The sequence below is a fragment of the Salmo trutta genome, chromosome 20, assembly GCF_901001165.1.
Source record: "Salmo trutta chromosome 20, fSalTru1.1, whole genome shotgun sequence".
NCBI lineage: Eukaryota > Metazoa > Chordata > Actinopteri > Salmoniformes > Salmonidae > Salmo > Salmo trutta.
Genome location: NC_042976.1, coordinates 46790147 through 46818016, shown reverse-complemented (window position 1 = coordinate 46818016; position 27870 = coordinate 46790147). Strand labels below are relative to the sequence as shown.

Sequence of the window (27870 nt, the reverse complement as noted above, 5' to 3'; positions counted from 1 at the left end):
CTGACACTGAAACATGCATGAGAGCATCAGCTGTTCCGGACGACTGTGTGATCATGCTCTCAGTCGCCGACGTAAGACCTTTTAAACAGGTCAACATTCACAAGGCCGCATGGCCAGACGGATTACCATGACGTGTACTCCGAGTATGCGCAGACCAACTGGCAAATATCGTCATTGACATTTTCAACCTGTCCCTGACGGAGTCTGTAATACCAACACCCTAGACCCACTCCAATTTGCATACCGCCCCAACAGATACACAGATGATGTAATCTCTATTGCACTCCACACGGCCCTTTCCCACCTAGACAAAAGGAACTCCTATGTGAGAATGCTATTCATTGACTACAGCTCAGCGTTCAACACCATAGTGCCCTCAAAGCTCATCATTAAGCTAAAGACCCTGGGACTAAACACCTCCCTCTGCAACTGAATCCTGGACTTCCTGATGGGCTACCCCCAGGTGGTAAGTGTAGGTAACAACACATCCCCCACGCTGATCCTCAACACGGGGGCCCCTCAGGGGTGTTTGCTCAGTCCCCTCCTGTACTCCCTGTTCACTCATGACTGTGTGGCCAGGCACGACTCCAACACCATCATCAAGTTTGCCTACCACACAACAGTGGTAGGCCTGATCACCCACAATGATGAGACAGCCTATAGGGAGGAGGTCAGAGACCTGGCCGTGTGGTGCCAGGACAACAACCTCTCCCGCTATGTGATCAAGACAAAGGAGATGATTGTGGACTACAGGAAAAGGAGGACCGAGCAGGACACCATTCTCCTCAACGGGGCTATATTGGAGCAGGTTGAGAGCTTCAAGTTCCTTGACCGCCGTGATTAGGGCACGACAAAGCCTATTCCCCCTCAGGAGACTGCAAAGATTTGGCAATGGTCCTCAGATCCTCAAAGGTGCTATAGCTGCACCATCGAGAGCACCCTGACTGGTTGCATCACAGCCTGGTATGGCAACTGCTCGTCCTCCGACCACAAGGCACTACAGAGGGAAGAACATACGGCCCAGTACATCACTGGGGCCAAGCTTCCTGCCATCCAGTACCTCTACCAGGCGTTGTCAAAGGAAGGCCCTAAAAATTGACAAAGATTCCAGCCACCCTAGTCATAGAATATTCTCTCTGCTACCGCACGTGAAGCGGTACCGGAGCGCCAAGTCTAGGTATAAAGACTTCTTAACAGCTTCTATCACCAAGCCATAAGACTCCTGAACAGCTTATCAAATGGCTATCCAGATTATTTGCATTGCCCCCTCCCCCTTTACGCTGCTGCTACTCTGTTTATCTATTCAGAGTCACTTTAACTCTACTTTCATAACTAAATAAATAACTTCACAGATCTTCATTGTAAAGGGTTTAAACACTGTTTCCCATGCTTGTTCAATGAACCATAAACAATCCCAGGTTCCTCTCATCTGCGTGAACATGCCTTAGGCATGCTGCAAGGAGGCATTGCAATGTCCGTACTGTGAGACTCCTAAGCCAGCGCTATAGGGAGACAGGACGGACAGCTGATCGTCCTCGCAGTTTCAGACCACGTGCAACAACACCTGCACAGGATCGGTACATCCGAGCATCACACCTGCGGGACAGGTACAGGATGGCAACAACAACTGCACGAGTTACACAAGGAATGCACAATCCCTCCATCAGTGCTCAGACTGTCTGCAATAGGCTGAGAGAGGCTGTACTGAGGGCTTGTAGGCCTGTTGTAAGGCAGGTCCTCACCAGACATCACTGGCAACAACGTCGCCTATGGGCACAAACCCACCGTCGCTGGACCAGACAGGTCTGGCAATAAGTGCTCTTCACTGACGAGTCATAGTTTTGTCTCACCAGGGGTGATAGTCGGATTCACGTTTGTCGTCGAAGGAATGAGCGTTACACCGAGGCCTGTAATTTGGAGCGGGATCAATTTGGAGGTGAAGGGTCCGTCATGGTCTGGGGCAGTGTGACACAGCATCATCGGACTGAGCTTGCTGTCATTGCAGGCAATCTCAACGCTGTGCGTTACAGGGAAGACATCCTCCTCCCTCATGTGGTACCCTTCCTGCAGGCTCAGCCTGACATGACCCTCCAGCATGACAGTGCCACCAGCCATACTGCTCGTTCTGTGTGATTTCCTGCAGGACAGGAATGTCAGTGTTCTGCCATGGCCAGCGAAGAGCCCGGATCTCAATCCCATTGGGCACGTCTGGGACCTGTTGGATCGGAGGGTGAGGGCTAGGGCCATTCCCCCCCAAAATGTCCTGGAACTTGCAGGTGCCTTGGTGGAAGAGTGGGGTAACATCTCACAGCAAGAACTGGCAAATCTGGTGCAGTCCATGAGGAGGAGATGCACTGCAGTACTTAATGCAGCTGGTGGCCACACCAGATACTGACTGTTACTTTTGATTTTGACCCTCCCTTTGTTCAGGGACACATTATTCCATTTCTGTTAGTCACATGTCTGTGGAACTTGTTCAGTTTATGTCTCAGTTGTTGAATCTTGTTATGTTCATACAAATATTTACACATGTTAAGTTGAGGACAGTGAGAGGACGTTACATCTTACCTCAATTGCCTTGACTAACCGGTGCCCCCGCACATTGACTCTGTACTGGTACCCCCTGTATATAGCCTCGCTGCTGTTATTTTACTGCTGCTCTAAATATTTGTTACTTTTATTTTTTACTTGACACATATTTTTCTTAACTGCATTGTTTGTTTTTCCCCACCTAAAATTGTTTTTATTGTTACATTTTTTTATCCTGTTTCTCCCCTATCCAGTTGGTAGTTAGTCTTGTCTCATCGCTGCAACTCCCGTATGGACTCGGGAGAGGCGAAGGTCGAGAGCCGTGCGTCCTCTGAAACACAACCCAACCCCCAACAGAGGGTGCTGCTGCAATTCGCAGTCACCCCACCTCGATTAGAGGGATTTATATACACTCAGGCTCAGGGGGAATCAGCGTGTGTCCTCCGGGAGGAAATCGCGATGCTATAGAACAGTCAGCTGCTCTTGGAACATCTGACATTTCTAGGTTTCAGAATAAACACATTGAAGAGCGTTCTGATTCCCACGCAGACGGTTCCTAGATTTAACCCTAGATTCGGTATCATTCAAAGCTCGCCTTTCAGTGGAACGTATAAGAACATTCCACAATTGCCTAGCACTGTTTCGCACAGGGTACCTGGTCTCTTTCAAAACATGCTGAGGCTTCTAGGTTTGATGGCATCAGCTTTAGTAGTCATCACATTAGGACGCTTGAATATGAGAGGGTTTCAACGCTGGGTCTGAGCCCAATACGTCACAAACATCAGTGTACAAATCTCCATAGGTTGCACTGCACTCCTGGAGACACCCGACGTTTCTGTAACAGGGTGTCCAGATGGGCACTGTTTTATCCAGAAAAGTAGTCAAGATTGACTAATCTGGGTGCGACCCTACTCGCCTGAGTAGCCTCGTTTCACTGCCAAAAATAAAATTAAACCAATGCAAATAGTCTGGGTAGCTATTTGATTAGATGTTCAGGAGTCTTTTGGCTTGGGTGTAGAAACTGTTAAGAAGTCTTTTGGAACTCGACTTGGCGCACCAGTAACGCTTGCCTTGTGGTCATAAGAGATGGTGGCAGAAACATTATGTACAAAATAAGTTACAAATAACACGAAAAAACACACACAATAGCACAATTTGTTAGGGGACCGTAAAACGGCAGCCATCTCTTCTGGCGCCATTAAGTATTCCAGCGAGTTGGGACACTAAAAACTGTAATATTTTATGTTTCACCGAGTCGTGGCTAAACGACGAGATGAATAACAAACAGCTGGTGGGTGTTACGCTTTTGCGACTGGATAGAACAGCCGCTCTGGTAAGACGAGGGGTGGGCGGTCTATGTGTATTTGTAAACAACAGCTGGTGCACGAAATCTAAGGAAGTCTAGGTTTTTCTGGGCTTTGCTTCATACATTTGCAAAGTTTTACTTTTTTTCGGTGTCACCACAACGACCCTGGCACATACTGTTTTATGTGTAGAATCTTCTGAGGGTCAAGGCCTATTTGTGTGTTATATCGCACATGGCAGTCGTCGTCAGGATAAGCAATACGGGAGTTAGTATATCCCATAAGTTAAATACCAAAACAAATACTCAAAAGTTAACTTTAGGTGACAACCGTAACCCCGGGTCTCTGATAGTATGAGTGAGGTATTTCACCAGACCACCCTCCTTGCATGAGTGATGAAGAGCTGTTGCTAATTTTGAATGAGTCAGATGCTGTGTGGGACCTTTTTATAGGGTAGGAAGGACACCCTTCCCCGACGCACACATCCCGACGTCCAGCCAATCATGGCTGGTATAGTGTAATAAAGGCTTCTGACAAATACGCTGGGCGCATAGCCCACAAGTAAAATACCTCTCATACTATAGAGAACCGGGGTTACGGTCGTAACCTAAAGTGTTTTACTTAGAAATATAACCACCAGAGGGCATCATCGGTCACAGGGTCGATGATGCCGTCTCTTTGACAACCTTCAAAAAAGTGTGTTAATACCTAACAAATTATTTAAGTGAACACCCAGTCAAGTTAGAAGTATAAATTAAGTTACTACTGATGCATGGGTTAAAATATCATATATTTTATTATGAAAATTGAGATGTAGTTGAAAAGACGTAGACACGTCGCGCCTGCGCAGAACGAGGCGACAAAATGTCAAAACCGTCCGAACGAGATTAGCCGCAATCTAAGTTTGAAGACGTGTTGCTCACATCAACGGGAGGAAGGATTGTAGCCAGATGCTAGCTAGGCACAAAACTCGCTTATTAATAAACACAGTCAATAGGGAGAGTTTAAGCAAGTTTGTCAATCAACACGATAGTTAGTTAGCTGTCTATTAAAGAAAAGTAAAAGGGAGCTAGTACGGTTGTTTAGATGGATGGATGGATAGCTAGCTAGCGAACGTTAGCCGTTGTTCTTCGTGACCTGTCTTTCAAGTAACTAACCAGCTGTTCTACTACTAACAAGTTATTATCTACAGCTAAAGCATCTCAAACTAGCTAGCTATTAGCTAGTAACTTAGTTAACGTTACTATGTAGCTATCCAGCTAATAGTTATAACGTTAGCTAACTAAATAACTTTAAGCTAACTACTATACCTGGTTTAGCACTGGCTAAACACATTAGCTACTAGCTGGCTAGATAGTCTACGGCCTTGATTCGGCTTGACAGGTGCAAATTTATTGCCACAGTGAAGTCCGGCTGACAACAACGATGTCTCGCAGGCGGATTGACAGCCGCAATGGACCGACTGGGCTACTTGGAGAAATTCAAACCCTTATCAATACGGAACCGATGGACAGTGTTTATGACATCACTGGCGAGTTGGGCAGGTGAGCCAATGTGACAATGTCCCCTTTTCAAACTTTCTCATTCCATCAACCTCTTCTCTCAGATCGTGTTATGACTCCAATGCATTCCATTGGCCTTTTGCATCATAGAGAGCTAACGTTAGTGAGCTAACGTACTCACAACCTATCGATGCTGGATAACATATTTAGCTATAACAAATGTATCCCTCTATATAAAAACTAACTGTATTTGTTACATGCTTCGTAAACAACAGGTGTAGTATACTAACAGTGAAATACTTACTTCCGGGCCCTTCCCAACAATGCATGGGGGGATAATAGGAAAATAATAAAACAAGGAATAAATACACAATCAGTATACAAGGGGTAGCAGTACCAAGTCCATGTGCAGGGGTACGAGGTAATTGAGGTGTGTATGTATGTGTGTGTATGTATGTGTGTATATTTTGCTCCCGAGTGGCGCTGCATCTCAGGGCATGAGGTGTCACTACAGACACCCTGGTTCGTATCCAGGCTGTATCACAACCGGCGGTGATTGGGAGTCCCATAGGGCGGCGCAAAATTGGCCCAGCGTTGTCTGGGTTTGGCTGGTGTAGACCGTCATTGTAAATAAGAATTTGTTCTTAACTGACTTGCCTAGTTAAATAAAGGTTAAATATAAAAATATACTGTAAGTAGGTATAAAGTGACTAGGCGACGGGATAGATAATGAACAGTAACAGCAGCATATGTGATGAGTCAAAAGAGTTGGTGCAAAAAGGGGCAATGCAGATAGTCTGGGTAACTATTGGTTAGCTATTTAGCAGTCTTATGGCTTGAGGGTAGAAGCTGGTCAGGGTCCTGTTGGTTCCAGACTTGGCTCATCGCTACTGCTTGCTGTGTGGTAGCAGATAGAACAGTCTATGACTTGGGTGGCCGGAGTCTTCTAACAATTTATAGGGCCTTCCTCTGACACCGCCTGGTATAGAGGTCATGGATGGCAGGGAGCTCGGCCCCAGTGATGCCAAGCAGTGATGCAGCCAGTCAAGATGCTCTCAATGGTGCAGCTGTGTACTTTTTTAATGTGGAACCTTGATGCTTATCACACTGTAAATGCAATTGTAGTAGGCCTATCTACAAACAGATTTGTGGGTTAAGGATTTTCTCCCAATATAATTTCTGTTATCAAATTTCAGGAAAATCCAAACTTTACATTTTTTGTTCCATATTCAAACAGGATGACCTCAGTCCTTTTGTAAGTAGATAGCCTAACCTTTGTGACCTATCCTCACAAAGAGATGTGACTATAAGCGCTGTACGTGTGCCTGTCCCAAACCTAACATGTGTTGCCTACCATAAAGGACCCATTACTAGGTACACCCTAGCCCAAGAATGTACTCCTAAGGAGTGAATGCGGTCCGACCGTTACTCCTTATGTTCCAAAGACCTTGTGTTATTTTCAGAGGTTGACTGTCTCTGGAAGACAAAACAGCCAAATACTCCAAAACATGAATTGATTATTAGTTGCGATACAGTTCTAGAAACATAAAGCCCTTTACTTTCATATCACATCAAAATATTTCACAAATGAAAAATATACACTTACTGTACACTGTTTTAGCTGGCTTCATCACAGTTGCAGCCAACAGTATTTTTCAGTGACAACACATTTCTGGCGGCTTTCTTCTGTTACACAGGGGTGTTCGAAGCATGCTAGATAGGTCATTAGTACAGGTGGCCTCCTTTGTCTTCCAGTGAACACCCGCCAAATGCAGTTACATTTTGTCATTGGTGGGTAAGAATGCCTATTTCACCCTGCCACGTTGGCGGGTGGTCACACTGAGCATTTGGATATGCAAAAATTCAATCCAAAGCCCACATGTAGATGGTCGAATTGAGAAAGGCTACTAAAGTATGACTACTGTCGTGTTTCTTGGCCAGTTATATCGTTTTGTTCACACGCTAGGTAGTTTGAGTTTGGTGCAACTGTCTGCTGCTAAGATGCTATCAAAGATTTTTTTCTTCACAGACAAGACAGTGCCCAGTTACCGTGGTAATGACCATCCCTTAAATGGGCAGCTGACATTTTTAAAGGTACATTGTGCTTGATTGACCATGGATCACTCCAAAAAAACGTTTATTCATGAACTTTTAGCCGTTTCTTATCAGTAACACTGAAGTACTTTAATTGTTCTCTTTGATTTATTTGTATGCTTCTACATTTCTATTTAGGAATACATCATGTACTTCTTGTAAACAAATATCAGCATAGAGATCTGAACTTCTCTACTCTTTCCATGACAGATTGACCAGGTGAATTCAGGTAAAAGCTATGATCCCTTATTGATGTCACTTGTTAAATCCACTTCAATCAGTGTAGAGATGAAGGGGAGGAGACATGTTAAAATAAGGATTTTCAACCCTTGAGACAATTAAACATGGATTGTGTATGTGTGCCATTCAATGGGTGAATGGGCAAGACAAACTATTTCAGTGCCTTTTAAACGGGGTATGGTAGTAGGTGTCAGGCACACCGGTCTGTGTCAAGAACTGCAACGCTGCTGGGTTTTTCATGCTCAACAGTTTCCTGTGTGTATCAAGAATGGTCCACCACCCGAAGGACAACTGTGGGCTGCGTTGGAGTCAACACGGGCCAGCATCCTTGTTGAACGCTTACGGGTCCATGCCCAACCAATTGAGGCTGTTCTTAGGGAAAAAAGGGGAGGGGGCTGCAACTTTATATTAGTAAGGTGTTCCTAATGTTTGGTATACTCAATGTATTTTAATAAAAAGGATTTTGTGGCAGGGCAGGCACTTTGTAGAACTGTTTATTTGTTTTTACTATTCTATCTAAATTAATGTTGTCACGATACCAACATTTTTAATAATGATATGATACCAGGCGAAGTATCACTATACTGAGTAGCCTAGCGCCCTGTTCGCCCACCCGCTTGTTCCCATTTTCTAAACATTATGCGTATGTGCTACACAAAAAACTGATATTCACACTTCTACTCAATACAACAAATATTTAATTGAACCTCACACTGTTCACTGTATAATAGAATACTGCATAGGAAAAATAGCGTAATTAAATTGTTGCCAGCAGCAGAGTTAGTCACCAACGCTCTGGATAACATGAACACAACCTAACCAGCTCTGCTAGGGTGAGTAAAATGGTTAGAGTGCGGTGTTCTCTCATTATGTGTCTGGAAGTAGCTAGCCAATGTTGGCCAGTTAGCTTGGGTGTTTGACTGCAGTTGTGAGGTCAGAACGTTCGGATCAACCCGACTCATCGGCCAGAGCGTCCGGTGTGCTCTCTGAACGCAAAACGTTCTGAATTTACGAATGGACAATCTGACAGCACAGTTGCAGTCACCAACGCTCTGAATAACATAACAGCTAACCAGCTCTGCTAGGGCGAGTAATGTTCAGTGAGCTGTTGTCTCTCACTTAGATGTCTGGAAGTAGCTAGCAAGTTAGCTTGGGTGCTTGACTGCTGCTGTTAGTACATTCGGATGAACCCTTAAAGAGATGGGTGGGGCTAAAGCTTAAGAGGGTGTGAACGATGTTGAATGGGTGTAGACAAAGGGCGCTCCAATAGTAGTTCAAAAAGTTCAAAGACCATTTTCTCAAAAGTGAGTTTACAAGTTTATCACTATCAATGCAGAATTAGTTTCCCATTGTTCCTCAACTGTAGTGTATGATATACAATTTTGTAGCTCTGAGTCTCTACTTTTATCCGATGTAAAAAAACGCAATATCAAATTTTGCTACGTAAGCCGGTCGTTCACATATAAGGTCCCACAGTTGACTGTGCATGTCAGAGCGAAAACCAAGCCATGTGGTCGAAGGAATTCACCGTAGAGCTCCAAGACGGGATTGTGTCGGCACAGATGTGGGGAAGGGTACCAAAAAATGTCTGAAGCATTGAAGGTCCCCAAGAACAGAATGGCCTCCGTCATTCTTAAATGGAAGAAATTTCGGAACCGCAAAGACTTCCTAGAGCTGGCCGCCTGGCCAAACTAAGCAATCGGGGGAGAAGGGCCTTGGTCAGGGAGGTGACCAAGAACCTGATGGTCACTGCCAGAGTTCCTATGTGGCGATGGGAGAACCTTCCAGTAGGACAACCAGCACTTCACCAATCAGGCCTATATGGTAGAGTGGCCAGACAGAAGCCACTCCTCAGTAAAAGGCACATGACAGCCCGCTTGGAGTTTGCCAAAAGGCACCTAAAGGACTCTCTGACCATGAGAAACAATAATCTCTGGTCTGATGAAACCAAGATTGAACTCTTTGGCCTGAATGCCAAGCTTCACGTCTGGAGGAAACCTGGCACCATCCCTACGGTGAAGCATGGTGGTTGCAGCATCATGCTGTGGGCATGTTTTTCAGCGGCAGGGACTGGGAGACAAGTCAGGATTGAGAGGAAAGATGAACGGGGCAAAGTACAGAGAGATCCTTGATGAAAACCTGCTCAGGACCTCAGACTGGGGTGACGGTTTACCTTCCAACAGGACAACGACCCTAAGCACACAGCCAAGACAACGCAGGAGTGGCTTCGGGACAAGTCTCAATGTCCTTGAATGGCCCAGCCAGAGCCCGGACTTGAACCTGATTGAACAAATCTGAAAATAGCAGTGCTATGACGCTCCCCATCCAACCTGACAGAGCTTGAGAACATCTGCAGAGAAGAATGGGAGATACTCCCCAAATAAAGGTGTGCCAAGCTTGTAGTGTCATACTCAAGAAGACTCTTGGCTGTAATCGCTGCCAAAGGTGCTTCAACAAGATATTGAGTAAAGGGTCTGAATGCTTATGTAAATGTGATATTTCAGTTTTGATTTTTAATACATTTGCTAAAATGTTAACTGTTTATGCTTTATTATTATGGGGTATTGTCAATTAATCAATAAGGCTGTAACGTAACAATGTGGAAAAAGTCAAGGGGTCTGAATACTTTCTGAATAAATTGTACATGTCATTGTGTCTGTAAGGAGAAAATACTTCATGATACCTTCTACTCTTCAGTTAAGACATACACACCACTCTCTCTCCCACAAACATACACACACTGATACCAAATGTAAAAAAAATCTGCACCAAACAGAATGTAAGGAGCCACAAAGATTTTTTATACAGTTAGGCCTATTTGAATCCTACATTTTGAAGCACATCTCATGAGTAGCAGACCCTTTTCCTTTCATCCTGTGCCAATCAAATTTGCTTAGACCTACTGTCAAGTCACCAGGTTATTTTTTACTAGGCCGGTTTTATTTTTTTATTTTATTTTTTTTTGTTATTTTTTTTTTGTTGTAACTTTTATTTATCTAGGTAAGTCAGTTAAGAAAACAATCTTATTTTCAATGACGGCCTAGGAACAGTGGGTTAACTGTTAACAGAACAACAGATTTTTACCTTGTCAGCTCTGGGTTTTGATCTTGCAACCTTTCGGTTACTAGTCCAACACTCTAACCACTAGGCTACCTGCCCCCCTAATAATTGGCAGGCCTGGATTAGTTTAAAACCGCCCGAGTCATGGCTGAACTAAAATACATTAGGGGCTTACTGAAAGATTCAACGGGATGGAGCACTTCAGTCGCTGTTCAAATCTTCATTTTCTTAGGTTTCCCTAAATGCTGTGGAACAACGGGAATGGAAGAATTCCTGGAAAAGGTAATACCACAACTACTGGGCCAGGAGAACTTAACACGGGCTCCCACAATGAACGAGCACGTTCAACAGGTGGCCCGAGAGGGGACACGATCAGCAAACCAAGGGGCATCATCGCCAAGTTCCTTAACTATAGGAACAAATATAAAGTTCTGACTGGCCATCAAAGCCAAAAAGTCAGGAGTCAGACCTTTTGATGTATGGGGCCATCGGATCTATATCAACGCCGACATGAGCAGAGCCCTCTACATGAAACAGAGAATATGAATCCATAAAGAAAAAGCTATGGGGGAAAACGAGTCCTGTTTTCTCTGGTGTACCCCACACAACTATGGGTCAAATGGCAGGGAAGAGACATCACACTGAAATAAGCAAAAATATATCAGGTTCCTGGATATAGAGACTGGTAGACATAGCAATGAATGAACTGTATAGACTAGGACAGCTTGGGGTACTGGACTAAGCCTACTGAAATGAGGTGAAAGATGGACTATTACACCCCACCACATCAAAGATGCAAAAGAAAGGTATGTGTTGTATATCCCTTCACTTACAGGCCTATTGAAAAGACAATCACAGCACCACCACTCAGGCAATCTGTCTAAATGAATAACATTTAGTGACTATTGGCTATGCAGCCTAAATGACAACCCATTAATTGGTATGCTATAGCCATAATCTATTTGTTTAAGTAATGAACTGACAAGGGAATAGGACATGGTTGCTATGATCTGGACAAAAAAAAATGCTCCCCAGCCTATAGGCTACACTACATGGCCAAAAGTATGTGGATTCGTCTATTTTGGCTACACCCGTTGCTGACGGTTGTATAAAATCGAGCCCACTGCCATGCAATCTCCATAGACAAACATACGTAGTAGAAGGGCCCATACTGAAGATTTCAGTGACTTTCAACGTGACACCATAGGATGCCACCTTTTCAACAAGTCAGTTTGTACAATTTCTGCCCTGCTAGAGCTGCCATGCAAGGAAATACTTCTGGGAACTTTGAATTGTCAAGAGGTGTAAAACAAGGTTGCCCTATCTCACCATACCTATTATGGCCATTCAATTGTTCGCTTTAAAAATCAGATCTAATGATAACATTAAGGGGCAAAAAAATAGGGGATTAGAGACAAGTATCAATGTACGCCGATGCTTAAAGTTTTCTCTCGAGTTAAACCTTGAAGGGCCTCATTGAGGACTTGGATAATTTCTCGAGTTTCTCTGGACTAAAACCTGACTATGATAAGTGTATATTACACATTGGCCACTAAAAGATCAACTTTAAATTGTCATGTGGTCTCCCGATTTTAAATGGGCGGATGGTGAAGTCGATATGTTTGGTGTACATATCCCAGAAAAGTTCAGCGATCTTGCAACTTTGATCGAATATACTGAACAAAAATATACTGCTCAAAAAAATAAAGGGAACACTTAAACAACACATCCTAGATCTGAATGAAAGAAATCATCTTATTAAATACTTTTTTCTTTACATAGTTGAATGCGCTGACAACAAAATCACACAAAAATAATCAATGGAAATCCAATTTATCAACCCATGGAGGTCTGGATTTGGAGTCACACTCAAAATTAAAGTGGAAAACCACACTACAGGCTGATCCAACTTTGATGTAATGTCCTTAAAACAAGTCAAAATGAGGCTCAGTAGTGTGTGTGGACTCCACGTGCCTGTATGACCTCCCTACAACTCCTGGGCATGCTCCTGATGAGGTGGCGGATGGTCTCTTGAGGGATCTCCTTCCAGACCTGGACTAAAGCATCCGCCAACTCCTGGACAGTCTGTGGTGCAACGTGGCGTTGGTGGATGGAGCGAGACATGATGTCCCAGATGTGCTCAATTGGATTCAGGTCTGGGGAACAGGCGGGCCAGTCCATAGCATCAATGCCTTCCTCTTGCAGGAACTGCTGACACACTCCAGCCACATGAGGTCTAGCATTGTCTTGCATTAGGAGGAACCCAGGGCCAACCGCACCAGCATATGGTCTCACAAGGGGTCTGAGGATCTCATCTCGGTACCTAATGGCAGTCAGGCTACCTCTGGCGAGCACATGGAGGGCTGTGCGGCCCCCCAAAGAAATGCCACCCCACACCATGACTGACCCACCGCCAAACCGGTCATGCTGGAGGATGTTGCCGTGGAGAACGTTCTGCTGCCTGCGTCTCCAGACTCTGTCACGTCTGTCACATGCTCAGTGTGAACCTGCTTTCATCTCTGAAGAGCACAGGGTGCCAGTGGCGAATTTGCCAATCTTGGTGTTCTCTGGCAAATGCCAAACGTCCTGCACGGTGTTGGGCTGTAAGCACAACCCCCACCTGTGGACGTCGGGCCCTCCATACCACCCTCATGGAGTCTGTTTCTGACCGTTTGAGCAGACACATGAACATTTGTGGCCTGCTGGAGTTCATTTTGCAGGGCTCTGGCAGTGCTTCTCCTGCTCCTCCCTGCACAAAGGCGGAGGTAGCGGTCCTGCTGCTGTGTTGTTGCCCTCCTACGGCCTCCTCCACATCTCCTGATGTACTGGCCTGTCTCCTGGTAGCGCCTCCATGCTCTGGACACTACGCTGACAGACACAGCAAACCTTCTTGCCACAGCTCGCATTGATGTGCCATCCTGGATGAGCTGCTCTACCTGAGCCACTTGTGTGGGTTGTAGACTCCGTCTCATGCTACCACTAGAGTGAAAGCACCGCCAGCATTCAAAAGTGACCAAAACATCAGCCAGGAAGCATAGGAACTGAGAAGTGGTCTGTGGTCCCCACCTGCAGAACCACTCCTTTATTGGGGGTGTCTTGCTAATTGCCTATAATTTCCACCTGTTGTTTGTTCCATTTGCACAACAGCATGTGAAATTTATTGTCAGTGTTGCTTCCTAAGTGGACAGTTTGATTTCACAGAAGTGTGATTGACTTGGAGTTACATTGTGTTGTTTAAGTGTTCCCTTTATTTTTTTGAGCAGTGTATAAACTCATGCAACAATTTCAACAATTCTACTGAGGTTATAAGAAAAGCGGTCAGTTGAATTAAATAAATTAGGCCCAAATCTATGGATTTCACATGAATGGGCAGGGGCGCAGCCAGGCCCAGCCAATTAGAATACATTTTTTCTCACAAAAGGGCTTTATTACAGAGACAAGTACTCCTCAGTTTCATCAGCTGTCTGGGTGGCTGGTCTCGGATGATCCCGCAGGTGAAGAAGCTGGATGTGGAGGTCCTGGGCTGGTGTGGTTACACGTGGTCTGCGGTTGTGAGGCCGGTTGGATGTACTGCCAAATTCTCTAAATCGACATTGGAGGCGCCTTATGGTAGATAAGTTAACATTAAATTATCTGGGAACAGCTCTGGTTGACATTCCTGCAGTCAGCATGCCAATTGCACGATCCCTCAACTTGAAACATTGGTGGCGTTGTGTGACAAAACTGCACACCTATGTTAACTCATTACTGCTCTGCCACAAAATAAAATAAATTAAATAATTAGTCTAAGTAAATGTCTATTCCAATTTTATCTGCCACCCATTGAAAAATCATAAATGGCTTAATGATTAGTATAAATAAAAAAATGTATCCATGTCTTAAATTAAAAATATTTGTCAGCAATACCGTGTAAGGTTTTTGATGTCCCAATACCTTGGCATCAGGTCTGAACTGACATATGAAATAATTCACACATCAATCTGTTCTTTTCCATTTAAGCTATTATATAAAATACTTAATACAAAAAGAGTGCTCAATATATGGGGCATTGAACAGTCAGCCTTGAGCAGACTGCCACGAGAAACAGAATCAATAGAACATATTTTATGGTACTGTCCATCGGTGGCTCGCTTTTGAAGGCAAGTCTAGGAATGGTCGTTATATCAGGATTCAGATGGACCTGCAAACTGTATTGTTAGGGGTTCTGAAAAACCACAATCGGTCAATGGGAAATATCATTATACTCTTGGGTAAAGTATTTATTTTTAGGGTATATTTGTAGAAATAGTACAAATAGGTAGGTTCAGGACTCTTATGACATAGTTAAATGTATTGCAAAAGAAAATAGCATTATACTGGGAAAGATGGGTTAATCGGTGGGTTGGAGTTAAGATCAGAATGACTGGTGGATTGGCTGCTGTGGGTTAAAATCCATCAATTGGAGAAAAGGAATGTATGATTATTTAATTACAGGTAACGTAGATGTGAGTGACATAATAGCTGTATGTAGAAGTATTGTAGTCCGAAGTGAGCGTCTATGAATAGCCTAGGGTACCTCCCATCTCTGGTGTCTCATCTTGCTAGTGCAATGCAGGACGAAGGAAGCAAGCTCAGCCACAGAGAAAGAGGAAATAGACTGTCTACTTCCTGTTTGTGTGTGTGTGTGTGTACAGGGTGGCAATTTGAGTTCCCTAGATTGTGAAATTGTCAATTCAATGTTAATTTACAGTACAAACTAGGTTTGGGCAGTGTCCAGATTTTCATATCGTTATACCGTCCTTCTCTCATCCCGGGATTTACGGTATTACCATTTTAGTACACAAGGGGGTGGCCAAAAAACACAAAGCCCATTGGGCATCTATTACCAGAATGCTAACAAAATGAATAGAGAATTTCCATAAAGGCTGACATTGTGCGAATTAACAACATTTTGACACATGCTTGTGTGAAGGAAGAATAGTACTGGCTCTGGAACAGCATGTGTACCTGCTCTGCTCAGAGAAGAGTGGAGAGGAGCAGACAGGCCGAGAACAGAGAGGATAAAAACGCAAGGAAATCAAGCAGTGGCAGCTGTACAGAACTCATTTTCAAACACGGCAGAAAGCAAACACTATATGATTCCCTGTCACCTTATTAATTCCGCCACTTGCTTAGATAATGCAACCAGTAATTTTTACTTGCTAGTTAATGCAGAATTCTGTATTTTTGACGCAGGAGAAAACAGATCTAAAATGCCTCCGTATCAACCTTAATTTTGTGCTTTAGTTGCACTTCACTCAGATGAGAATTCACAAACAGGCATTCTATCAGTAGACAGCGTTTTTCTCCATTAAAATGAAAGATTAACTTAAAGAAACCTTTGAATAAGTAGGTGTGTCCAAACTTTGGACTGGTACTGTACATAATTGTTGCTGCTACAGTCTAATGACCAAAAAGAGCTTCTGGGTATCAGAAAAGCTATTACTCACCTCGAACTGGACGAAGATTATTATTTTTTTCTATAATGAGTCCGACGTGAAGGATATACTCTTTCTCCAAGACCAAGCCAAAATCCCTATCATTCACCTGAAGAAAAGACAGAGGTACACGTGGTGGCGATCGGAGTGCTGTTTGACCAGAATGTCACATGTGCAACCAGAGGGAAAAAAACTCATCGTTCCCACAGTGACCTCCACACACAGAGACACATATAAATCTCGCCCTCCATTTGGCAAATCTGACCATAAGTCTATCCTCCTGATTCCTACTTGCAAGCAAAAACTAAAGCAGGGAAGTACCAGTGACTCGCTCAAAACAGAAGATGTCAGATGATGCGGATGCTATGCTACAGGACTGTTTTGCTAACACAGACTGGAATATGTTCCGGAATTCATCCAATGGCATTGAGGAGTATACCACATCAGTCACTGGCTTCATCAATAAGTGCATTGACGACATCGTTCCCACAGTGACCGTATGTACATATCCCAACCAGAAGCCATGGTTTATAGGCAACATCCGCACAGAGCTAAAGGCTAGAGCTATCCCCTCAGACGAACGATCAAACAGGCAAAACGTCAATACAGGACTAAGATTGAATCCTACTAGAACTGCTCTGACGCTCGTCGGATGTGGCAGGGCTGAAAAATTATTATGGAATGCAAAGGGAAACCCAGACGCTAGCTGCCCAGTGACGCGAGCCTACCAGATGGGCTAAATGCTTTTTATGCTCGTTTCGAGGCAAGCAACACTGAAGCATGCATGAGAGCACCAGTTGTTCCAGACGACTGTGTGATCACGCTCGCCGTAGCCAATGTGAGTAAGATCAAACAGGTCAACATTCACTAGACTGTGGGTCCAAACCGATTACCAGGATGTGTACTTAAAGCATGCGCGGACCAACAGGCAAGTGACTTAACTGACATTTTCAACCTCCCTGACCGAGTCTGTAATAGCTACATGTTTCAAGGAGACCACCATAGTCCCTGTGCCCAAGAAAGCGAACGTAACCTGCCTAAATGACTACAGCCCCCTAGCACTCATGTTGGTAGCCTTGACTTGCTTTGAAAGGCTGGTCATGGCTCACCAACACCATCATCCCGGAAACCCTAGACCCACTCCAATTCACGTACTGCCCCAACAGATCCACTGATGACGCAATCTCAGTCGCACTCCACACTGCCCTTTCCCACCTGGACAAAAGGAACACCTATGTGAGAATGCTGTTCATTGACTACAGCTCAGCGTTCAATACCATAGTGCCCACAAAGCTCATCACTAAGCTAAAGACCCTTGGACTAAACACTTCCCTCCGCAACTGGATCCTGGACTTCGTGACGGGCCGCCCCCAGGTGGTAAGGGTAAGCAACAATACATCTGCCGCGCTGATCCTCAATACGGGAGCCTCGGGTGAGTGCTTAGTCCCCTCCTGTACTCCCTGTTCACCCATGACTGCATCGCCAGGCACGACTCCAACAACATCATGATGTTTGCTGATGACACAACAGTAGTTGGCCTGATCACCGACAATGATGAGACAGCCTATAGCAGGCCTGGGAAACTCCAGTCATCAGGGGCCTGATTGGGGTCACTCTTTTGCCCCAGCTAACACACCTGACTCCAATAATCACCTAATCATGATCTTCAGTTAACAATGCAATTAGTTTAAATCAGGTGTGTTTGCTAGGGATGGGGGAAAAGTGTGACACCAATCAGGCCCCGAGGACTGGAATTGCCCAGGCCTGGCCTATAGGGAGGTCAGCAGCGACGACAACAACCTCTCCATCAACCTGAGCAAGACAAAGTAGCTGAACGTGGACTACAGGAAAAGGAGGGCCGAACATGCCCCCATTCACATTATCGGTGCTATAGTGGAGCAGGTTGAGAGCTTTAAGTTCCTTGGTGTCCACACCAAGAAAGTTGTGAAGAGGGCATGCCAATGCCTTTTCCCCCTCAGAAGACTGAAAATATTTGGCATGGGTCCCCAGATCCTCAAAAGGTTTTACAGCCGCACCATCGAAAGCATCCTGTCCGGTTGCATCACCGCCTGGTATGGCAACTGCTCTGCCTCTGACCGTAAGGCGATACAGAGAGCAGTGCGTACAGCCCAGTACATCACTGGGGCCAAGCTTCCTGCCATCCAGGACCTATATACTAGGTGGTGTCAGGAAGGCTTCAAATTGTCAGACTCCAGTCATTGACTCTGCTATCGCACGGCAAGCCATACCGGAGCACCAAGTCTAGGTCCAAAGGGCTCCTTTAATAGCTTCGACACCCCCCCAAGCCATAAGACTGCTCAACAATTAATCAAATTGCCACCCGAACTATCTAAATTGACCCCCCCCCCCCCCCCCCCCCCCTTAGTTTAGTTTATTTAGCAAATATTTTATTAACTACTTCTTGAACTGGTTAAGGGGCTTTTAAGTAAGCATTTAAGGTCTACACCTGTTTGTATTCGGCGCATGTGACAAATAAAATTTGATTTGATGCATCGTTTTTGCAAAAGAATACCTTGCTTTTTCATTGTAATGTTAATTTACTTGTGTGGCTGCCAGCCAAATAGCATTGCACTTCTGTTGTCATCTGATGAAAATTAAGCTATTTTCTACGAAACGTCTTTTCTGTGAAGGAAAACTACAGTTGACTTTCAATATAAAACGCCACCTCTGTCCTTACACACCTGCTCTCACTTTCTCGCCTTGTGCAATTTACAAACAAACGTGACTGGTTCAACTGTTCTGGGGAAACTACATTAAGTTTCATAATGTGACAAGGTGAAATGAAGAACGCAAACTTTATCTCCTAATGTATTGCACAAGTTGACTGCAGGTATTTAAAAAGTTGCTACAAATATAAACATTTATTGCTCAACTTAAGAAATACTTTCAACGGTATTGGAAAAAACATCCTGTGGCTATTTCAGAATATTCCGGTATACGGTATACCGCCCAAGTCTAGTACAAACACTCAAACTGCATGAAACACCAGTGTGGCAACTGAGTGGTGAACAAGTCTGCCTTTTGAGTGTGCATGTCAGACTCATTGGCAGAGTTTGAAGGACAGATGTTGACTGCAGTATGTCCACACACAGATGTGTAGGCATAAAAGGTCTGTTTGCAAACCTACTGTCAGTTCACTTTCTTTCAGTCCACCATACAGCTGATAAGGCTCCCTCCCTCCCTGTCATGAACTGTCGGCATTCGTGTAGGCCTATGCCACAGTTTCCAATCAGATTGGGACTGTAAGTTCTCAGTTCTCACACATCAATGCAGTTCTGGTGTCAACATTTAGGGATATGCATAGCATGGGGTGTACTTTGAGTTGCCTTTTTAGATAGCCTAAGCTTAAACTCTTGGGCTGTGTAAAATTCTAATGATTGCATAAAGAGTTCATTTCTGCAACTTTGTAGGCCTAATGCATTACAATCAAGTAAAGAAATAAAGAACTCATAGGGTGGGGTGATGACTAGGCTAACCATTACCACCAGGGCCTAAAATGTACTTTTTGGTCCACCAGTCACTGTGGCAGGTAGATTGAAAAATCTACCAGCCACTCAGATTTTTTTACCAGCTCAAATATTATTTTTTTCAGCAGGAATTACACCAAAACACAAAAAGGCAGATGAGCATGCTTTATAATGTTTCTAAAACAATACATGTATTACTAGTAATAAGTAATGTGGTATATTGTTTAATTTCATTTTTTGTGACCTGAGTCTTTTAACCAAACTATCACAGATGAGACCATTTTCACCTGCCCCTTTAAGCATGGGAGATTAAGTAGTAATGCAACTCGAGTCATGTTGTGCCTGTGAGATTGAGTCTGGCTAGTACTGTAGCATTGTCTTTTCCCTAGCAGTTGAAACGCAAACATTGAAAAACAACCTAACTTGTGAACAAAACAATGTAAAGAGCCAAGAAACACAAGGGCAATGTCTCACTTCAGTAGACTTTCGTTTCAAGTAAATTAGACAAACTTTTATTAGTCTAATAAAAGTTAGTCTAATTTGCGCAGCGCTTCCAAAAATGAGTCTTTCACTTAGCTCTTCATGTGCACACATCCCCCAGCCAGGCAGTGTTGCAACGCAAGGTGCTATAGTCTATATAGGATTTGACTATTTGAGCAATTCATTTAACAACTATGAAACAAATACTTTGAAAACAGCTACTGCAGTAGTTATTTCACTGTAAATGCTAATGTGGCGGATGAAATTGATTTTGGCATTGGCGGGTAAGATGTCTATCGGCATGTGGCAGGTGTTCATTTTAGATCCTGATTACCACAACGTGTTATAGTAGGGTGTGGGTATGGAGGGGCCTCATTTTAACCCTTTTCACACTACTAAGCCAAGCTATAGGTTTACTGAGCTGGCCGGGTTATGCATCCACCTAGTTGCTGTAACGTGCTTGACAAGACTGAGAAAAAAATGTCAAAGCCGGTACGGTTTGGTTGGCAGTGCACTGTGGTTGTCCTACTATAGTTGAATGCACTGCCTATAAGTCACTCTGGAGAAATAATAATATATGCAGACATACTTATCCAAAGCGAAATGTAATGTTTGTCTAAATGTATATATTAACTGATGTCATATTGTAACAAAGTTGTCTCCTTCAGCGTAGACTAAAATGACCCAGATAGTGTGTGATGAATGACTCAGCCCTCCCTTCATCCTCGGTGCCAGGGGGAAATTTGCGGTGGTAAGGCGGTGCGTGGAGAGGTCCACAGGGAAGGTGTTTGCCGCCAAGTTCCTGCGGAAGCGGCGGCGGGGCCGAGACTGCCGGGCCGAGGTGGTGCACGAGATGGGTGTGCTGGAGGCGGCCCGCAACAACCCTCGCGTGGTTAACCTGCACGCTGCCTATGAGACAGACCACGACATCATCCTGCTGCTGGAATAGTGAGTTATGGCCAACTTCTAGATTGCACTCAATGCTATCAGTAACAATTTTAAAGGTTTGTTGTTCACACATCCACCCCATACTGCCATCAGCTTCCTCCATTACATCTGTCAAGTCCTTAACTCATCTTTCAAATCCGCTACTTATGTATGTTTACTTTTTTTTAATGTAAACCTATCTTTGTACAGTACAGAGGATATTTAAGTTTCTCATATCTGAGACAGTATGTGTGATTATGCCTTGGAACTTCATTGGAATCAGTACTCCTTTACACTGAATCCAACAAAACAGAAACTAGAATGCAGATAGGCTGCAATCCACATTCTGTGCTTAAAGGGATACTTATGGATTTTGCCAATGAGGCCCGTTATCTACTTCCCCAGAGTCCGATGAACTCGTTGATACTATTATTTCTCTGCGTGCAGTTTGAAGAAAGTTGCTAACTAGCGCAAGGACTGGAAGTCTATGGGTATCTGCTAACAGATAACCATAGACTTGCATGCTAACAGATACCCATAGACTTCCAGTCATTGCGCTAACGTTAGTTAGCATTGGCTCGCAAAACTACCTCTAAATTCCTTAATACCGGAGACAGACATAAAAATGGTATCTACAAGTTCATCTGACACTGGGGAAGTAGATAAAGGGAAACCCCACCCTTAGCACTCTTGTGTATTCTGAGAGTCAATAGACATGTTTCCACCCTCCCTGTTTGTTTCATTGAGTTTTGAGGAAAGCCTTTCTAATCCTGCCCTGAAAGCAAAGTGCCTTTAGAACTGAAAGGGGAAGGCTATTCCATTGGAAATACCCAATTATCTGTTGCCTGACCTGAAATTATATGAAACAAGCTTATACACTCAGCTGAGTCAAAACCACCTAGGTTTTATGGATGCAAACATGCAACAAAGTTTTATGATAGTTTGTGTTACTCTCTCTCTGTGTGACAGTGCGGCGGGGGGTGAGATCTTTGACCACTGTGATTGTGATGAGCTGCTCCCAGAGGGCCAAATCACACGGCTGATCAGACAGACGCTGGAGGGCGTCCACCTCCTCCACCAGACCAGCGTGGTGCACCTGGACCTCAAGGTCTATCCCTCCACACATCTTAATATATACACACACAGTATATAAGCAGAAGTGCACTGTGCACATACAAACATATGTACATACACCTCTCAACCCTATTTGCTCTCTTATTCATCTTTACATCACCACTTGCATATCTTTGCTGTAAACACAATCTCATGCAGGAAGGATTGTGAATGACTGGACCTGCTGTATTATGACAGCTTTATTATGACTCTGCACAACTTTAAGTCACTCTTTTGGACTACTCACCCAATCCCTCCCTCTTTCTTTCAGCCCCAGAACATCCTACTAACCAGCCTGGCTCCGCTGGGGGACATAAAGATTGTGGACTTTGGCCTCGCACGCAAACTGGGCATGGTCGGAGAGCTCCGAGAGATCTTGGGCACGCCTGAGTACGTGGGTAAGGCAACGTCCATGTAACATGCCTCCAACGTTCCTTCAACCAGCTGCAATTAAGTCTGACATTCTACAATAACAATGTTCTGATGTAATCATATGGCCTCTCCCTTTTCTCACCTTAGCTCCAGAGATCCTGAACTATGAGCCTATCACAACGGCAACTGACTTGTGGTGAGTCATCAATATTAACACAAACTCTTATGACTTGATTTATGTCCGTGCCTGCCTAAGGCACTTGTGTGAAGTATGTATGTTTGCAGGTCAACACGTGTGCACCCTCTGAAACATTTGTACTAACTGTATTCTGTGTGTGTGTGTGTGTGTGTGTGTGTGTGTGTGTGTGTGTGTGTGTGTGTGTGTGTGTGTGTGTGTGTGTGTGTGTTATGTATTCTTCAGGAGTGTGGGAGTGATCGCCTACATGCTGGTGACGGGCGAGTCTCCGTTTGCAGGGGATGACAAGCAGGAGACGTACCTGAACGTGTCCCAGGTCAACGTGGACTATAGCCAAGAGGCCTTCTCCAGGGTGTCGGAGCTCGCTGTCGACTTCATCCGCAAGCTGCTGGTCAAAACTCCAGAGTAAGTGGGACTATCACCAGCCAGTAAAGGTTCAGGGAATTCTAATGGTTAAATTACTGCTACTGACAGGAAGCATTGGAGCAAATGCTTTTGTGCTTTTCATTTCTAATAATTGGTTTTGACCTTGGTCTGTCTTCACCCTCTCCACACAGGGACCGGCCCAGTGCAGCCGACTGCATGACCCACCCCTGGCTGTGGCAGCAGCATCAATACCCAAGTACCGAGCCTGTCCTGCCACGAACCCCCCGTGAGAGGAGCAGCGGTACCAAGTGGGCTGCCCCAGCCGAGGACCCAGAGGACAAGGAGAACTTCACCTTGGACTCACCCCACACCCAGGCCAAGAAGTTTCGCTTTGAGGAGGAGACACCTGCCGCCACCAACAGTGGAGATGGGGACTTCTGAGGGGGAAAGAGCGACGCAAGCGCACCCCTCCCACAAGCTCCTATTTTGCTTTTATTGGTTTTATGCAGCAAGGAACCTGCCGGCAAGTGTCGCCTACCCAAGAGCGCTTCTATTCTGTTCTACTGCTCGCCAGTATCCAAGAGCGCCCAGCCAAACCAAAGATAGCCAGCTTCCTTTGTGATCTAACGTCAATTCGTCACTGTTTCTGTGTAGTTTGTGTTTCTAAATAATGCATTGATTTAAGATAAGTATTCTATTTTATTGTGAGCTGATTTGCTCCTTTCTAGTGTGTCTTTTGTTTTGTCAGGTATATTTTGTCCCTGAATTTAAAGAATATGAGGCCAGATATAGCTCAAGGGAAATCTATGCAATACTGTTTTGCCACAAGTAACTTTTAAAGGAGATATTTAAATAGTCAACAAATTATTACTTGACCATTTTTGCCAGAAGGCCAGTAAGTGGTCGTAAAAGTGTTCTTAGATGCCCCAAAGTGTTCTTAGTATTTTGTGCTAAAATCATTCGACAGAACACTGAACTGTGCAGATATGGGCTCAATCAGTCTATTTGAGGAAGTGAAAGTAAAGTACATCCTCACACTATGTCCTTGTTTGCCTGACCCAAGCTGTACATTACCTCCCTACTCTCAAACAACCTTCAGGCCATGGCTTACGCACATTATATTCGGTGACATTGTGGCATTCCCTTATCTTGCTCTCCAGCACGCCACATCTGAAAGCACAGTATGATGTCATCTTAGACAGGTTGTCTATGCACAGTACCCAGCCCTGGCCTGCATAATTAGTAAGCCAACAAGTCACACTGGTGTCTGTCTATAACATTTACAGTTTACTGTTAACCCCAACTCTTCCTCTGATTTACAATTCCACAGTAATAGAGATTTAAGAGGGTTCTGTAAAAAGGTGACTCATGGACAGTAAACACCACACCCATGCTTACTCAAATGTCTTTCTTCAAATGTTGTCAGTTCCTCTTGAGTCATTTGCTTAGGGGAACTGTGACTGAAGCATTTAACTATTTATCATCTGGGTATTTCATTTGCTTACTCAACTGGAAAAAGTTGTTTTGAATTACATGTTTTTTTTGTGTAACTTGAACACAATGTATTTCCTGATATTCACTGAAGTAATTTAATCTGCATTCCTTTAATTGGTATTAAAAAGCTACTGTGTTTTTTTTTTATGGCTAGGAAGCCTTAAGTTTAAGGGGGGTCGGGTAGATTTGGGAATCATAACAGATTGTCTGTGTATGAAGGTGAGTTTATTTAGTCTTATCCCTCTGTTCATTCCATTTCCTCATCTCAGGGCAAAATACCTTTCACTTTGGTCGTAACTACCGTGTGCCTCTTTATATACGTTTTATATTCTAACCTGATTCTCAATATGTTTATATAATGGGATGGTGTTTTGTTTATATTTAGATGTACATATGGGTGTGTGCACTTTATTTAACTGGATTCAGATGGGTTTATTAAGAAGATACGAGTTGTATGGGATATAGTATTGATGGCACCTCTTAACAAAAAGCTGTTTTGGTAACGGAGGTGACATGAAATTGAAATATGCTTTGGTTGGGAAGTGGTGAATGTGGGATTTGCATGAAGCGTTTGAAAAAGTGATTAGAGATGGATTTAAAAGAGAAAAGATGGTTATGAGGAAAGGGTATGACATTGAGATGGTTAGAGGATGAGAAAACATTGATTACGGAAGTGATGTAAGTGAAGGTTACGGAGTCGACGGTAGAAAAGGTGGACAAACTTTTTGGTAATGCAGTCAAACAGGAAAAAGGTTTCGACAGATATTTGTACAGTTTTACCAGCAGAGCACTTCCATGTAGAAAATGGAAGTGCTCTGTTGTTGAGCATGCGTTCCCCATCCGTTTGTGAACTTATGAAAGAATGACCCACCCTGAAGAATTTATGTGAACCCTAACTGCCAGCAGACCTCAGCTGAACATGTCACTTTGTTCAAGGAGGTGCAAAGACTACATATCCTTGTTGTGGTCCTCAAGGTTTCCCAGAGATGTCACCGGCCTGGCACACACAATAGCCTTTGTCTTCGAGAGGGCTGTCTCCAGTCACGGCCATGCTCTCACTGTATGCTGTCATCCTAAAGGAGAACTGGAACACCAATACGTCATCAGTGAGTGGTTCAGTAGTCAGTACCATCCTCCGTTCAAAGACAGACACTTAAATGAAAACCAGACGCTCGAGGTACTGCTGACACCAATCGGTACAAAGTGGACTTGTACAACTTGATTATATTTGTAAGAGCTCCACTGCTGATTTCTTTTTGTATGGCTGTCTGAATTTACTTTTACATACAGATGCTAGTCATGTGACCTGTGTGTTCTCTGGGGACAAAGGTGACCAGTGTGCACTCTTCACATTCCTGTGGTGAGATCTTCTCCCACTTTACCAGGGTAATACTGAAGGAAATATCTGAGTCAAACTCATACCAGTTAGAAGCACAAGCAATAACCTTCAGACAGATGTTTATTTCACATTTGATAGATTTGTAGGTATATTCCATTTGTTTTTAGAATGGATAATATTAAATCCCCATTTGTATCTTCTGATCAACATCAATCTAATATTTAGGTGTTATCAGCAAACAAGAATGCTCATTAAAGATGATAAACCTACATGGAGTCTGGTCTTTTTACACTGCTGCACAAAGTCCTGAGTCTGTTGTCTGTTTTTTTCTACATTTTGTCTTATCTCAGTGGGTTCCCTCTCAGGTGTGAAGACCACAAGAAACATTTGTGGACAACATCTGCAGAGACTGGTCTTTAAACAGAGGAACTACCAGTGGCCATAAACATTAGAACTAAGGTATGCCATCATTCGGGGCATTGTGCTGCCAAAAGCAAGTAAGCAATTATCTCCATTGTTCTGCCATCAACTGATGAGGAAACATTGCCTCCTAGTGCTGATGGCCATGTGTCCCATGTATTTTTTTGATACATAGAAAAAAAGCAAAATCACCTTAAAGTAATATCAAAACAAATAAGGAGTTGATTTCAGTTGATTTGGCAATGACATTGACACACATGCCCCTATCCCATTGACTTTCAGTATGAGGATCCATCTAACATCAAGTTGTACAATCCTGAATTTCCCCTGTAAGCTCCACTTAAAACTCATTCATTGTCACTTATCCATTGTGGATGCACAAGTTGTAAGGACTTAGCTAGCTACAGGTGTTTAATGACCGTATGTAGTAAATGATAAGTTAACATTGATTATAAAGTATGTGGACACCTTCAAATTAGTGGATTTGGCTATTTCACCACACGTTGCTGACAGGTGTTTAAAATTGAGCATACAACCATGCTATCTCCATAGACAAACATTGGCAGTATAATGGCCTTACTGAAGAGCTCAGTGACGTTCAACGTGACATAGGATGCCACCTTTTCAACAAGTCGGTTTGTCAAATTTCTGCCCTGCTAGAGCTGCCCCGGTCAACTGTAAGTGCTGTTGTGAAGTGGAAACGTCTAGAAGCATCAGCCGCAAAGTGTTTGTCAGGAGCTTCCTGAAATGTGTTTCCATGGCCGAGCAGCCGAACACAAGCCTAAGATCATGTGCAATGCCAAGCTTCGGCTGGAGTGGTGTAAAGCTCAATGCGCTTGATTCGACTCTGGAGCAGTGGAAACACGTTCTCTGGCGGGATGAATCACGCTTAACCATCTGGCAGTACAACGGACTAATCTGGGTTTTGCAGATGCCAGAAGAACGCTATCTGCCGCAATGCATAGAGCCAACTGTAATGTTTGGTGGAGGAGGAATAATGGTCTGGGGCTGTTTTTCATGGTTCAGACTAGGCCCCTTAGTTCCAGTAAATGGAAATCTTAATGCTACATACAATGAAATTCTAGACAATTTTGTGGCAACAGTTTGGGGAAGGCCCTTTACTGTTTCAGCATGACAACGCCCCCCCATGCAGAAATGGTATGTCGAGATCGGTGTGGAAGAACTTGACTGGCCTGAATTGGAACGCCGACTGCGAGCCAGGCCTAATCGCTCAACTTCAGTGCTCGACCTCACTAATGCTCCTGTGGCTGAATGGAAGCAAGTCCCGGCAGCAATGTTCCAACATCTAGTGGAAAGCCTTCCCAGAAAAGTGGAGGCTGTTATAGCAGCAAAGGGGGACCAACTCCATATTAATAACCATGATTTTGGAATGAGATGTTCGACTAGCAGGTGTCCACATACTTTTGGTCATGTAGTGTACCTTAAAATGTATTTTGCATCATGATTGTTGTGTGCCAGACATGCATGCA

The 27870-nt window shown here is 44.0% G+C and overlaps 1 protein-coding gene across 2 annotated transcripts; it reads left to right on the top strand.

Moving 5' to 3' along the window:
* Window positions 1-4688: 4688 nt before the first annotated feature.
* LOC115156186 (serine/threonine-protein kinase 17B) lies at window positions 4689-26229 on the top strand. Of its 2 annotated transcripts, XM_029703542.1 has the most exons (8): window positions 4689-4981; window positions 5237-5377; window positions 20889-21101; window positions 22050-22188; window positions 22465-22591; window positions 22713-22761; window positions 22987-23166; window positions 23319-26229. In XM_029703542.1, exons 2-8 carry the CDS (start codon window positions 5259-5261, stop codon window positions 23566-23568), a joined length of 1077 nt encoding a protein of 358 aa, XP_029559402.1. In that variant the 5' UTR covers window positions 4689-4981; window positions 5237-5258; the 3' UTR covers window positions 23569-26229. The 2 variants fall into 2 exon arrangements, with proteins under 2 accessions (XP_029559402.1, XP_029559401.1); XM_029703541.1 differs by having other exon boundaries at window positions 4689-5377.
* Window positions 26230-27870: the final 1641 nt, after the last annotated feature.

What these genes read in the sequence shown, in the direction of transcription:
- LOC115156186 (XM_029703542.1), top strand. Translation starts at nt 5,259, where the DNA reads ATGTCTCGCAGGCGGATTGACAGCCGCAATGGACCGACTGGGCTACTT. An exon ending in GGGCACGCCTGAGTACGTGG is followed by an intron (nt 22,592 to 22,712) that starts GTAAGGCAACGT and finishes TTCTCACCTTAG; the next exon opens with CTCCAGAGATCCTGAACTAT. An exon ending in CTGCTGGTCAAAACTCCAGA is followed by an intron (nt 23,167 to 23,318) that starts GTAAGTGGGACT and finishes CTCTCCACACAG; the next exon opens with GGACCGGCCCAGTGCAGCCG.